A 14,489-nucleotide genomic window follows, 5' to 3' on the forward strand; every position below is an offset into this window, starting at 1 on the left:
TTCTTATTTGGTGCTAAAATCTGTAATAAGTATATAATCATAGCTGGGGGCTATTAAGATAGCTCAGTGAATAAGGACATTTGTCTTCAAGCGTGAGGACTGGGATCTGAGTTCAGTTCCTGGATGTACATGGTAGAAGGAGAATACTTAACTTCTGCAAGCTGTCCTTGTGTGCAAGCATTACATGGGATACATACACACATGCACACATACATACACATACATGCACATTCAGATAAACATGCATACACACATACAGACCTATACACCAGATAAATATAAATAATCCCAAAGAAAGTAGGGGCGTGTTAAGTTAGAGCAAAACGGCAATTTTAAGTTCTCTGTCAGACCACATAGACAAACCGTCCTTCTCCATGGATCTTTTACCATCTGGAAAAAGATGCAGTATTTAAGAAAATTATACCAGATTACATCAGAATTTAACCAATCCCCGATCTTCATAGCATCAATATTCTCATTTCATTGGCAACCAGGCTTTTGTAGCGCCATTCAGAAGTGAATAAAAGGCATGAATGAAGGTTTTATTGTTTCACTTGGGGACATGTGTCAGAAGACCCACCAGTGGTCCCTGCAGCTACTGACAAAGACAGCACTTTGCTTTGGCTCCTGCTTGTTAATTTATGGCATGAACCATCTAGTAGAGAGCCCTAAGCCCCTTGGCCTTTGATCTGGAGAAAGTGAATCTTGATCAGGAACAGCTAAGCCTGCTGAGTTTCCTCTGCTGGTTATGCATCCGCAGCCCCAAGGTCCCATCAGCTTTCACTGTCAATCCAGAAACTGGTACTTTGTTTGCTCTTCTAAAGAACAGGCTCTGGGCTTAGCATCCACCTCCTACCACAGTGGGGCCTTGCTTAAGAATCTCCATTTTCTACTTTTGTGCTGCACAGGGTTACCTGTGGTGCCTTCCTGGAGAGAACCCCTCCAATCCTTCATTTATTTGGAGTAATAAAAATAATCTGTTCATTGGGCCATACTTTGATTTCTTAAAAAAATATTCATTTATTATTTTCCCTCTATGTGGGTTTTGTCTACGTGTTTGCATGTGTACCATGTGGGTTGCTGGTACCCAAAGAAGTCAGAAGAGGGTGCAGGAACACCTAAAACTGGAGTTAAGGGTGTTTTTGAACCACCATGTGGGTGTTAGAACCGGAACCCAGGTCCTCCACAAGAGCAACAGGTGCTCATAATACTGAGGCAACTCTCCACCTTCCCCCTATTGTTCTTATTACTAACGTTCTGTGAAGGCACATATTACAATCTGCACAAATAGAACCAGACATGTTCTGAGATTTACATTGAATAATGAAGTCCACCACTTACTGCTCAATTTGGAACATAAAACAATGCTCAATTTGGAACATAAGGCCACAAATGAAACATTTCCTCAGTAAATAAGCCACCACTGGTTAGTTATCTTCAGGAGAGAAAGCAAACGTTGTTCATTCCATTGATTCCACATTTCAGGTGAACAACTTATAACCACTTCTGGAATACAATCTTTAGGCCTGGTACAATATGGCTTCACGCTGAGTATCTTTTTTTACGCTTAACAACACTCCGTATTATCAGTAATAGAAGTGGAGAAACAGCCTGAATCCAGACATTTGCTGACAGCCTAGATGAACAGGTGACAGACTGAAGTTAGAACACGGATTCTGATTTTCTTCAAAGCCCAGAGAGTAACGATCCTGTGGCCATGTTCATCATCTGAAGATCTGGAGGACTTTGTAAATTACTAGCCCAACAATTAACTGTCATGTTGTGTCTTGAACTCTGGGTGTCCGAGAAGTTCTAGTCTCATGGAGGTCAAGATTATGTTGGGCAGCTGTATGTCCCCATAGGACTCCAGATGAGGTCACACCAAGTTTGCACTGCTCTCCAAAAGCAGGTGGGAATGGTCAGACTTGGCAGCATTGAGATCCAGTTTCCCTAGGCAGATCTGTGTTTTGTGTTTTTTTTTTTTTTTTTTTTTTTTTTTTTAGTTTTTTCAAGACAGGGTTTCTCTGTAGCTTTGGAGCCTGTCCTAGCACTAGCTCTTGTAGACCAGGCTGGCCTCGAACTCACAGAGATCCACCTGCCTCTGCCTCCCGAGTGCTGGGATTAGAGGCGTGCGCCACCACTGCCCGGCCCAGATCTGTCTTAAGAGCCCTGTAAATGTAGGCCACTGGGGTGCAGATCAGTGTGGCTGAAGAGGCCCCCCAGGCTACAGCCCTTTAGCGAGTCCTTTCTTTTTCCCTAAACAAATCAACAAACAACCACGGGTGGGGACACTTATTGGGGCAGTCACACTGGGATGGCATCCTGGAGGGGAAATTTAAAACATACTTTAAATCAGGTAGAAAATGTGGCGCGAGCGCGTATTGGGATCATTTAACATTTATTATTCACTGTATATGAGGTCCACTGCGGATGTGGAGGCCCCCAGGACCCGGCTGCTGTTTCTGAGTCATTCCTGATAATTTTCAAATGGACTATGTCCTTTTAGTCATGTTTTTGCAAAACCGTGCTGCTCCCAATGCGAACACCTTTCCGTTTTGCTTCATAATGAGAGTACTTTCATTCCTTTAATGTTTGCTTTCTTTCCTTTGATCTGACAATTTCTGTTCAAATTTCACAGTTTTCTGTAGCTTCAGGATTGAAAGAACCGATTACCCTGCTGGGAGCGTGAAAAGGATTTAAAAAAAATATATCTGCATGACATTTCCTCCCAGTGAAATTAATTTAGGTTTAAATACAGGAGGATGGCGCACACCTGCTCCAGTCTGTCTCGCACACACCTAGGCAGTTCTTTATCCTGAAAGGATACAGTTGCACCCGCTGCAACCTGAGGTTTTGTGAGGATCCTTTCGAAGGGCAGGGGACCTCTTTCTTTGTTTAAGTCTGATACTACCTTTGGGATATCCCTATTTCTTTGAAGGTCTGTCTCAGAAGCCCAGTGGACTTTCTGGGCACGGTCCCTGCCAGTGGCTGGGGGACTTCAGTGTAGCCAGATGGGCTTCCTGGGTGCTTTAGGGGATGTTACTTTGGCAGGTCAGGAACCTTTGGCTCTTGAGCAACAAAGGGCAAATTGGAGGTTGGTGGAAGGGGCACTCCCCAGCCTTGGTGGCATCCTGGCCTGCTTCTGCCCAGCACCTAGTCCTCAGTGACTCCGCCTTCGCCTTCTGGGTTCCCCACCCCCGCTGTGCGGCTGCTCTAGAGCTTGGAGCTTGCTGCGAGTCCCACTACCTTCTTCCTAAGACCCCTCGATATCCCCTTCTAACTCGGGAAGCAGCGCTGTACACTGCTGCTCGGCCCGCCTTGCGTCCCTGGCGGCGTGCCCAGCACCTCGGGGCAAGCTCCCAATCCAGTCTGGTCCCCACCCCGTGGTCCTCATCCTCCCCCAGCATCCAGGGGCTCAGGAGCTGTCAAGCCCGCGGAGCCGATTCAGCCCGGAGCGCCGGCGTTCCTCTCCTTCCTTTGTGTGCGCGCGCGAGCCGAGTTGGGGCGGAGGGAGGAGGGGGGAGGTCGCTGTCTATCTGTCTCCCCCGCCTTTGCCCGGGCCGCTCGAAGTGCAGCGGCGGCGGCAGCGGCGGGATCCCGAGAGCCGGTACGGGGAACCGCGGGACGCTCAGGTTCCAGCCGCGCGCAGGGAGCGAGCCCGCGGCGGGGAAGGCGGGGACGGTGAGAGCGGCGGTCCCATCCTCCCACCCAGCCGCCTCGGCCTCGCTGCGCCCCTGCCACTCCGACGCCCGCAGAGGAGCGCGCCCAGGCGCCGAGAGGGACGGCGAGCACGAATAAATAGCGGCGGCGGCAGCGCGTCATCTGGTGGAGCAGGAAGTGCAGGCAGAGTCCGGAGGCCGGTGCTTCCCGCGCGTCCCCAGGACTTTGCCATGGGCTGGGGGCCGCGCGGGCTGCGAGCAGCCAGCCAAGGGCAGCGGCGACGCCGCCCGCACTGGGACTGAGCGAGCAGTGACGCGCGGCGCCGAGATGGCAGCGTCCAGCAACTCCAGTCTGTCCGGTTCCTCCGTGTCCTCCGGTGAGTTTCAGCGCGCGGTCGCCCGTGCGGGGATGGAGAGTCTACCTGTGGCCGTCCCGCCTGCTCCAGGAGAGCGGCATGGGACAAGGACGTCCCGCGGGACACTTGTTAGGGTGACCAGCATCCTGGTGCCCCAGCACCTCCGCGCCTGACCTGTGACAGGGCAGAGGAGGGACGCACTGGCGTCCTAGGCGTGCGGTCCAGGCAGTCTGGGGCTCCCGGAGAGCGAAAGCAGCAAGGCAGCCTCGCACTTTCTGCACAGCTGGAGCAGGGGCAGGCAGCGTGAGGAAGGTGAGGGCGAAGCTAGGGCGCCCGAACTGTCTTCCTGCCTGCTACCATTGATACCCAGCGCCAAGGCAGAAGGGTGCAAACCCTTGCTCCTTGCAGACTCGGATTTCTTTGTTTGTTTCAGAAATTAGCTCCTTGGAGACACTCGCTTGGGGCATGGGTTTGAGACAGCAGCCAGCAGAATGTGTCTTGCTCTTCTGACTGAAGTAGATTGTGGAATGGAGGTTGAGCCCAGCCTATCGGACTCTTGGCATATTTACAGTGTGTGTGTGTGTGTGTGTGTGTGTGTGTGTGAGAGAGAGAGAGAGAGAGAGAGAGAGAGAGAGAGAGAGAGAGAGAAGGAGAGAGAATGTGTGTGGGGGGGCTCAAGACATGTTCTTATAGTACTCTATAATTTTACTTTCAGGGCTTCTGATTATTTTGCGTGTTAAATGTGGTTGGGTGAAAGAAGTGCTTTCAGCTTTTGTATGGTTGATCAGCAGGTCTAATTGAAGAGAAAAAAAAACTGATAATGAATGCGAAGGCATGAGAACCAAGGAGGCAGTCCCACTGGTTGCTGAACATGACAGGTTTCTAATCAGAATGATGCATTACACTCAGCTCCATTACCCTTTTGGTCATTGAAAACTTTAATAAGAACCCCTGAAGGGGTGGCTAGTAAGACATTCTGGATTACAGAATTCAAGGGTCAAGATGGTCTTGAAGTCTAGTGGGAATGCTCAGTGTATTAATATTGTGCGGTGTCCTGTTGGGTTTCTTTTTATTTTTCTCCAAAGTTTAACCTCTGAGCAGAGGAGAGACCCAGCACTGGACAGGAAGGCAGGCATAAAGGGAACCATGACTACGAATGTGTAACTAATCAAATCCTAAACACAAGATAGGACTGTGACCAAGTGCAGTTGTGATGTCTCAACAAGGTGTTCTCCAGAAAGGTATCCACTGTTTGTGTGTGTGTGAGTAGGGGGGAGTTAGGTTTAGTTGCAGGGAAATGACACTTTCCTTAATGATTGCTGACAGCTAGTAAAAACAGCATTGTTAGGTGTCCCGTAGTTTGAGCTGCTGGCGGTAGCGGCCGGTGGGCAGAGCAGTCAGCTCCTATTAAGAGCAGCAACAAGTTGACCGCCTGTGGTTTTAATTCTGAGAACTCAGCAAATGCTACGGCTTATTTTTAGTACCCTCAAACCACTGCTGCTGCGTTTCAATTCATTTTGGTTGACTAACATTGAATTTAAAATGCAGAGCTGTTGGCTTCCTATTAGCACATGGTTCTCCCTCTCCAAAGACTGCCCAGTGGATGAACTGAGGGGGAAGGGGTAGCAAAGGGACACACTGGGAAGGACTAGGAGAAGTATCCTTGCAGGATACACTAGAGGCATGGTTATAGATGCCGTGGCATCTGAAATTTCAGCTCTTGGTACAGCTTAAGCAGTCTGATTGAACAATTCTAACTCATCCCTGGGAAGACTCTGCTGCTTAGAGAAGCCTGGCTAAGCTTTAGAGGGTGGTAATTGTTGTGTAGAAAGGGCAGGCATACTCAGCAGGGCTTTCTCTACTGTCTTCTGGACCACTATTTTGAATCCTGTTGGAAACTGGGAAATTGCGTGAAATCAGAAATGCAAAGGAGTGGACATGAATCTATTTCCTATTTCATGTAAATTAGCCTGGCCTCTGGGCTTAGGCACCTTCGGTCACCAATTCATCAGACACTTTGTCTTGCAAAATATGGAATCATAGTTCTTTTTAAGCACACTTACCATTGTGTGGATAATGAATAATTCAGAGGACACAGGCAATTCACACCTGTGAGAGGTGTTGAGCAGGAAAGAATAGAGCCTGTTTCTCAGAGCAGCTGGGTTCTCTCAGGCAGAGGCCAGAGTCTGAAAAAGTAGGGCACTCCATAAACCCATTAGTCACCAATCTGAAGGACCAACTGTGGGCCAGGCTTGAGCTTCAAGGCTTAGCAAGGGAGATAATTCTAGCTTTCTTTGTAGCTCCAAACTTCTGAGATCATTGTATTAGAATCCTGGCTCCACTGCTGACCAGTGAGGCATCTTGAGGTGGGTTCCTTAATTCTTTCCTAGCCTCAATTTCCTCATTAAGTCAGTATGCTGAATCTCATGCATAAGAGCGCTTGATGCAGAGGTTGGAAAGATGGCTCAGTGGTTAAGAGAGATTGCTGTCCTTGTGAAGGATCTGAAAACTCACAGCAACCTGTTAACTCCAGGGCATCTGATGTCCTCTTCTAGACTCCACAGACATATCTACATATGTAAGGTATACACACACACACACACACACACACACACACACACACCTTTTAAAAAAGAATGTTTGGTGCAAACAGATTATCTTCTTTGAGGAAGGAAATGAAGGCGCTCAATAATGGCTCCAACCATAGGTGCTGCATAAAATCTGTTTCTTCCTTCATATGCCAGATATGATCTTGAGACCGGACTCCATCAAAGAAACATTTATTGAGCATATTTCAGGTTTGAGACGTGGCTTTGAGTGTTTGCATTGAAAGGATGACTCAAGAGTCCTCCTGCGATGGACGGCAACTCACAGCCTGTGTTCTAGAGTATTAACATCGCATGCTGTAGAGAACTGTGCAGGGCAGGGAGTGACTGCTTCAGTCTGCAGGGGCCAGTGGAGGTGACACATTGGGCATTGATGGGGGAGCAGGGGCCATACAGAATGCAGGCAGAGAGAGAGGCATTGGGCTCGAACCACCAACCTTTCGGTTAACAGCCAAACGCGCTAACCGATTGCGCCACAGAGACAGGTTCAGGAAGACAAAGATGGGAAACTCTGACTTTCCTTTGCATTTCGTGGAACATTGATCCTTTTCCCTGGTGGGTGGGACACCTCCTGGAGGCTTTGATGGGATGATCCTGGAATCCTAGGATGAACTTGAACATCTGAGCCCTAGAAAAGGAACAGTTGATTTCTGCAGGGTGCCAATATGGTCCAACCCTGTCTCCAAGGAGCGGCTGAGAGGGGATGGAATGGTTTAACCCTGTCTCTGAAGAGCAGCTGAGTAGTGGAACGGGCTTGCGTCTGCTAGGAGGAGAACTATAGTGATTTCCGCAGCGTAAGCTCAAGGTTCTCTGACTTGAATAATCTCACTTGCTGTTGTTTAGCCATATCAGCCAAGTGCGGCTTTGTACCTGTTAGCAACTGACACATTACAGATGAAGCTATCAGGTTAGCATTAACTTAAAAACACATTTTCTGAGAACTCTTTGGAATTTTCTTCTGGAGGATTCAATTATGTGGAAAAGAAATTGGCATGCCTCTGTTTTGATGATGGCTGCTGGCAATTAAATTTCACAATCACCGAGATTGGCAGGAAGGTTTGATTCCTTTTATTATTTTAAGATAGCCACAGATCCAGAAATCAGTATCGTTAAGATTTTAATAGAGCCTGCGGTACTTGATTATATCCAGAAGTAAACTGGCTGATTTGACGAACAGTTTTCTTAGTAATCACGGGTGACATTTGCTTTTATGATTAAAATAAGAACTTTTCGCATATTAGTAATGTGATTGCCAAATGGATAATTTCACAATCAAGAAAAGAAAGAAAGCAGCTCATGCAATGCAGTAAACAAATGAGATATTTTCTAGTAACTGAGCAAGTTAGAATATTAAATATTAAAGAAACCCCCTGGAAAAAAAATTAACATTTTGGAAAAATAAGCACATGGCATTATTTAAAAGGAAGTTGATCATTTTTACAAAAGGAAAAAAAGCAAAAATCAGCACAGTGTCCAGTCATCAAAACCTTCATTGAAATATCATTCTTGCACAGATTGAGATATTTGTATGGATTTTACAGAACAGCATTGAGGATGGGGGGGGGGGGCTTAGTGCCGTTTTCTGCTATTACTCTGGTGACCATGGAAACAGTAAGCAGAGATGTTTCTTGTTACTGAGAGGGAATGCCCACTGACATACACAGAGTCTTCTATATCCTGAGATGCAGAGGGAAGGCCTGGACTTCGGTATGGCAGCCACTAACATATGTGTAGTTAAGAGGTGCATGGATCTGGTATCTGCCAGGGAACCATGACAGAGGAAGCTATGTGCGAAAGACCTTGCTTTGCTTTCAAATGATACTGCTGGGAATTAAACATAATAATCTGTATTAGCAGGAAGGATTGATTGTCTGTTGTATTTTAAACTACATGCACAAAAATTGGAGTTAAAAGTCACAATAAAATAATAAAAAGTTACAAAACTAGGATTAACGCTGAGGTAGACTCTTCATTCTCTTGGGTGAGACACATCTGCTTTCCTGGTGGCTGTTTTATGTCAAGCGGAATTTAGTAGCCTTTATGGCCCACTTGTAGTAACTCAGGTGAGCCCAATAGTTCAGTATCTGAGAGATTAATGACAGTCTTCTTAAACTTATTTGTTATGGTTTTTATCTTAAGCCCAAAGGTCACATTTTGATGGGCTGGTCACCAGCCCTGATGCTGCTGCGAGATAGTGGCCCTACCGAGTGGAGGGTGTGGCCCTCCCCCTCTGCCCACCAGGAGAAGAACAGATCTCCTCTGCCAGCCGTTCCCTGCCATGAAGTTCTGCACCACAACCCACCTCAAACCCGATCACAGGTTGAAGCCTCTGAGACCATGAGCCAAAATAAACTTTGTTATTTTGTGTATCTCAAGTATTATGTCATCACAGTAGCAGACTGATATGAGGATAAAGAATTTTGGTTTTTGACGGGGGCACACTGATTTGTGTGTTTTGTGAGGTGCAGGTTCCCCCACCTGGTGCTGTGAAGTGCACAGGTGACTCTGTCCTTTGGCTTTGGAGGGATGGAACTATCAGGTGTTTTCCTATGCCAGCCTGCGTATGCTTTAACTAGACAGTGTGTATTCTTAGCTGCTCCCCGAGGCTTGGCCTCTGCACTGGCCTCCGCTGACGTCCATCTGCTACCCAGCAGGGTCTCCTGTTCCTACACAGTGGTCACAGCAGCAGGGTGTTTAGTTGGAAAAGATGCACAGCGTTGTTCTGGCATGTTCAGGGAAAGAATTTCCTGCCAAAAGGTCAGTATGTCTGCCGAGATATTTATAAAGAAAAGAAAAAGCAAGTTGGTGAATGATAGATCTCGTTCACCTATCCGTCAGTGGTCAGTTGTCTCTGAGCGGGGTGTTTGCATTTCCTGGCTTCTGAAGTGTTATTTTAGTTTCAAGGGAAGCATCTGCCTCTTTCCTTCTTTCTCTCCTTCTCTGCCTGCCTGTGTTCCTTCCTTCCTTTTCCTTCTTTTTCTACATGCTTGTCATATTTTTGTTTAAAAATATTTTCCCAAACCTCACCTTCAATTTACCTTGCTGTCAACATTGTCTAAATCCTTTGGCATCTTCCTGTCTTTCCTTCCATGGGCTGTGTGGGAGAAAAAGCTGGCTTTCTCTCTTTCCCATGGATCTGAATCAGAGTGGACACTTGTGCCTTGGTGCATACCAGTCTGTGGAACGGAGCACAGTTGGGTGCCTCCAAGTTAGTAGCAGGAGTTTATTTATTCACCTTTGCCATGGCGAGAGGAAACCGGCCTCTTGTTAAGATTGTACTGGCTCTATAGGCGGCCAGGTCTGCCAGGGATTTCTGTTCCTGTCCCTCAGGGTCTGAAGCTGATGGCCTAGGATGTATCCATTGCTGTGAGAGTACTTCCTGCTGGGGACTCGGGGAGAACTGTCACCAGCTCCTTGTGCAAATACCCCACTTTCTTCCTCACAATTAATCACCCAGCATAGTGGGCGCTGATCTGTGAGTTTAGTCACATGGTCTGAATAAGTTGCAACATTGCCTTGTTTCAACAGGTAGGCCTGTCCATCACCCAGACTCACCCCTTTTGCAATAGTGTATCAGCAACATAAATTATTAATTTAAAACAACCTCTAATTCTCCTTTGTTCATTAATAAATACGAGCTTGACTGAACAAGTTCAGAGTCCAGTGGAGCTTGGAGCCTGGGGGTTGTTCAGTGGATACTGACTTCTGGTGCCTGTGAAGACCAAGGTCCAAAGAACTCTGGATGGTTTGCCCAGTGAGACTCAGCCAGGTCACAGCGTGGCTGACTGTTCTCCAGGACCCCAGTTCCCACACACCAACTCACCGTCCTTCCTCCTGACTCAGCCAAAGAATGGCACCAACCTTAGAGAATTTATTGCAGGCTCCTTTCCTCTCTGGCTTCACGGAGGATGTTCTGCTTATGTATGTATTGCTCCCAAAAAGAAGACACACAGTGCTTTGTATTTTAAATGGGCCTTGGATGTCATGAGCACACAAAGACTGAAGTGCGTCCCACATGCTCCAACTCTGTATAGCACAGCTGTCTATCATAGTGGCCATTAGCCACAGGTGGCTGTTATCCATTTCCATTTGACAAAATTTGATTCGTCAACGTCTGAGTGCTCAAAAACACACATGACCCGTGGCTTCTCTATTGGACCATGGATATTTCTATCATTGAGGAAAACCTCCTTTGGATAATGTGGGTATACAAAGTTCGAAGACAGGGAGCTAAGTAAGACAGATGAGCAGCTGGAGGACAGACAATTCCATACACTTCTGTGTCCCTTTGAGTCTCCAGTTTATATAAGTCTTCTGGTTGATTTTGCAAATTGGCTTATGCCGAACAACTCCCAAGCTCTACTGAACTCCAAACCTGCTCAGCTGAGTTCATATTTATTAGTGGATGAAGAAGAATTACACACTGGTTGTTTTAAAATAATAATTTATACTACTGATACAATATTGCAAAAAGAATAGTTTCCTCACAACTTTTAGGGGAACTGTGGAGTGATGGCTAAAAGACAATGATAGAAAGAAAGAACTAAAATGTCAGGGAAACTCCTTTAGCCTTTAGTTCTGAGGTTTCATTTTTTTTTTTTTTTAACTGTTGTTACCTTACTGGTAGCTTGATTTCTTTTTGAAAAAAATTTACAATGAGGTTTAATTTTCATCCTCCAAGGAAAAAAATGGTCTGGGTCTCTCAACTGTGTCTCTTCCAAAGCATCATAAAGACAATAGGAAAAATTGTGAACGTATGGACTGAGGTTACTGGTTTCAGATCTAAGTCATGTTATTTGAAAGCCTTTGGAGCAGCCTGCCTATCAGCAAGCAGTTTGTCTGGAACCGTTCTCCTCCAACACTACTAGGGCAATGCAAATGAATTGGATATTTTAAAAACTCGGTTTAGTTTTGGTAATTTTAAGCTCACGTTATTTGGAAGAAATGCCTAAAGATGAGATACAGGAACGTGAGAGTTCCTACAGGAAGGAAGGTTTTCTCCTCAACTTCTGTTAGCCCCTCCAGGCACAGTAGAAGCAGACAGTGTCTTTAACAGTCAGTAAATGTCAGAAAGACCACTGGATTCAGAAACCAATGGCCTGGAGACTGTGGTGTTCGTAGCCTATTCTTTCTCAACATGCATTCAGATCATAGCTTTAGGGTCTAGGATTTGCAGAATTGTTGGGGTGGTAATCTTATGCAATCCTTACTCTTTGGAGGCCCAGGTCCTTGGTTTCACAGTGCCCACAGTTGATCTTTCCATGTGCCATAGTACTCACTGCTTCAAGGAAATGAAAACCGGAGCTTCATTATCGTTTCAGGTAGTGCCATGCCAGCTGTGTAAAGTACTTTTGCTTGAAATGGGTTTATTTCTAAAGAATAAACCCAAGAGACCATGTGGGAATAAGAAATAAGAAACAAGAACCTGGCTTCAGGAGTCAGTCTCTTGCTGCCTCTCTCTGCATGCAGGAGTTGCAGACCTAGATCGGCCCTGATCAATATGGCGGCCTCGTGTGGTCAAGGGTCGTTGAATGATGGCTAGTCTCTGAATTATTGATGACTAAAAACATCTTAGGGGGGAAAGGGCTTATTTCATTTTACAACTTTCAGGTCACTATTCCTGAAGGAAGTCAGGGCAGGAACTGAAGGTGGGAACCTGGACGCAGGAGCCGAAGCAGAAGCCATGGAGGAGTGCTGCCTCCTGGCTGGCTCAAGAAGGATCACCTGCCCAGGGTTAGTACCGCTCCTAGTGAGCTGGGCCCTCCCATGTCCATCATTAATCAAGAAAATGCCTCATACATCTGCCTTACAAGCCGATCTTTTTTTATTTTTTATTGAAAACTTTTTTATACAATATAGTTGGATCATTTCCCCTCCCCATCCCAACTCCTCCCAACCACCCACTCAACTATGTTCTCCCAAAATAAATAAATAGAAATAAAATAAAAACCAAGAGACAGGGACAACACCAAACCTCACAAAAGTGAAAATCAAAACAGACAAAGTAGAAAAGTACCAAAACAAACTAAAATGAAAAAGAGTCCACAAAACCATCATTGGGTTCATCTTGCATTGGCCAGCTACTACTGGGCATTGGGCCTGCCCTGGAGTATGGTTGATCTCCCAGTGACAGGCTACTGGAGGAAAAGACATTTCCCCTTGCCAGTAGTGTCAGTTGGCAGATGGCTTCTTGGTTAGGGATAGGATCCCATGTCCTCTTTCTTCTCCCAGTACTGGGACCCATCAGGCTAGAACCAGTGCAGGACCTGTATATACTGCCAGTCTTTGTGAGTTCATATGTATGTCCGTCCTGTCGTGTCCAGAGGGCACCGTTCCTACAGGCCAGTCTTACGGAGTTGTTTTCTCATCTGAGAATTCCTCTTCCCAAATGCCTCTAGCTTGTGTCAAATTAACATAAAACTGACCAACACACATTTAAAGACGATATAGCAGAAACAAATGAAAATTATTATCGCATTAACCTTTAAAAATTCTAAATAGATATTGAAAATATAATACTTAGATTAAATAAAATCACTTTAAAATTGAATTCACTTGAATTTTAAATGTTAGTGTGATTCCTAGTGCATTTAATATTGTATGTGTGGCTCACAATATCTCTGCAGCAGACAAAACTGGTCTGGGTAGCTCCAGTGGGCAATCTTGCTCCAGCCTTTGTCACCATGACTGCCAAGTACAACCTGCTGCTGAAGCACATCCAGTGTCTCCCCCGGTATGCTTTCCAGAAAGTGACCCTCTGTCCATTCAAACAGCTGAGTCCGGTTTCCCAGGTCGTGATTTTAGCCCCAGACTTAGAAATGTCATTAGTTGTTCTTGAATCTGTACAGGGGTTTGGGACTGGAGTGCCATACAGAGAGCAGGTTGGGGCATTCGTCAGATTCTTGCATAGAAGGGTTTTGCGTTCTTATTGTTTTGTTTTAGAGCCACTCAAATCCCAGATTTTGCATACCTGTATTTAGATTTGTGTACACACGTCCTTTCAAAGAAAGTCTGTAGTACTCTGAAGTTGGAAGAGAGACTGATGAGACAAGGGGCCCATCTCCCTCTGCCTGTGTGCAAAATGCTCCTCTGATAGTGTCTGGACTGAGGCATCCTGCTGCCAGTCCGTACATGTACAACCGCATACACACATGCACACACGCACACGTGCACACAAACGTGCATATATCTGTGTGTCTGTGTCTGCATGGAGAGTGGAAGTAGATCAGTTTTTTTTCTTTTTCTTTAAATATTTATTTATTTATTGTGTATACAACATTCTGTCTGTGTGTATGTCTGCAGGCCCTAAGAGGGCACCAGACCTCACCACAGATGGCTGCGAGCCACCACGTGGTTGCTGGGAATTGAACTCAGAACCTTTGGAAGAGCAGACAGTGCTCTCAACCACTGAGCCATCTCTCCAGCCCCTGAGCCATCTCTCCAGCCCCAGTAGATCAGTTTTCAAACAAAAGTTATTTCTAACCAAATTTATATTGCATATAAGTTAATTCCAAAGGAAATGAAAAGTCAAGCCTGGCATTACTTTTGGTAATGAAAGAATTCACTTGGGATTATGCTAATGATGTGTAGATATTAATACACATAATACCACTGCCTAATATTGATTTAGGTTGCTCATTCAAATTCACTTTATTATACAAAAATTAGCCTTTTTTTAAAAAAAATGCTTGTCCCCATGGATAGCATTGGGAACATTAAAGCGTGTTTATTATTTGCTGGTTTTCATATGCAGAGGGCACTGTGGTGTCTTCTACAACGTGTGCCCTTTGACTTGTGACTTCCTGTTGGGGCCCCCTTTGGCTTATAGTCATGACACTTTCTACCACGTCCCTCATGATCAATTTCTT

The 14,489-nt window shown here is 45.8% G+C and overlaps 1 protein-coding gene across 1 annotated transcript in view; it reads left to right on the top strand.

Annotated features, from left to right (window-relative positions):
- Positions 1-3,509: 3,509 nt before the first annotated feature.
- Chn2 (chimerin 2) overlaps positions 3,510-14,489 on the top strand; it is a 292,825-nt gene continuing 281,845 nt past the window's right edge. Inside the window, exon 1 of the mRNA XM_041640219.1 lies at positions 3,510-4,036. Within this exon, the coding sequence (XP_041496153.1) occupies positions 3,988-4,036 (49 nt within the window). The 5' untranslated portion in view covers positions 3,510-3,987. The remainder of the gene's footprint in view (positions 4,037-14,489) is intronic.

This window comes from Microtus oregoni, unplaced genomic scaffold (assembly GCF_018167655.1).
Source record: "Microtus oregoni isolate MIOR12 unplaced genomic scaffold, Mior012 000062F_ref0000492, whole genome shotgun sequence".
In the NCBI taxonomy this organism is placed as follows: domain Eukaryota; kingdom Metazoa; phylum Chordata; class Mammalia; order Rodentia; family Cricetidae; genus Microtus; species Microtus oregoni.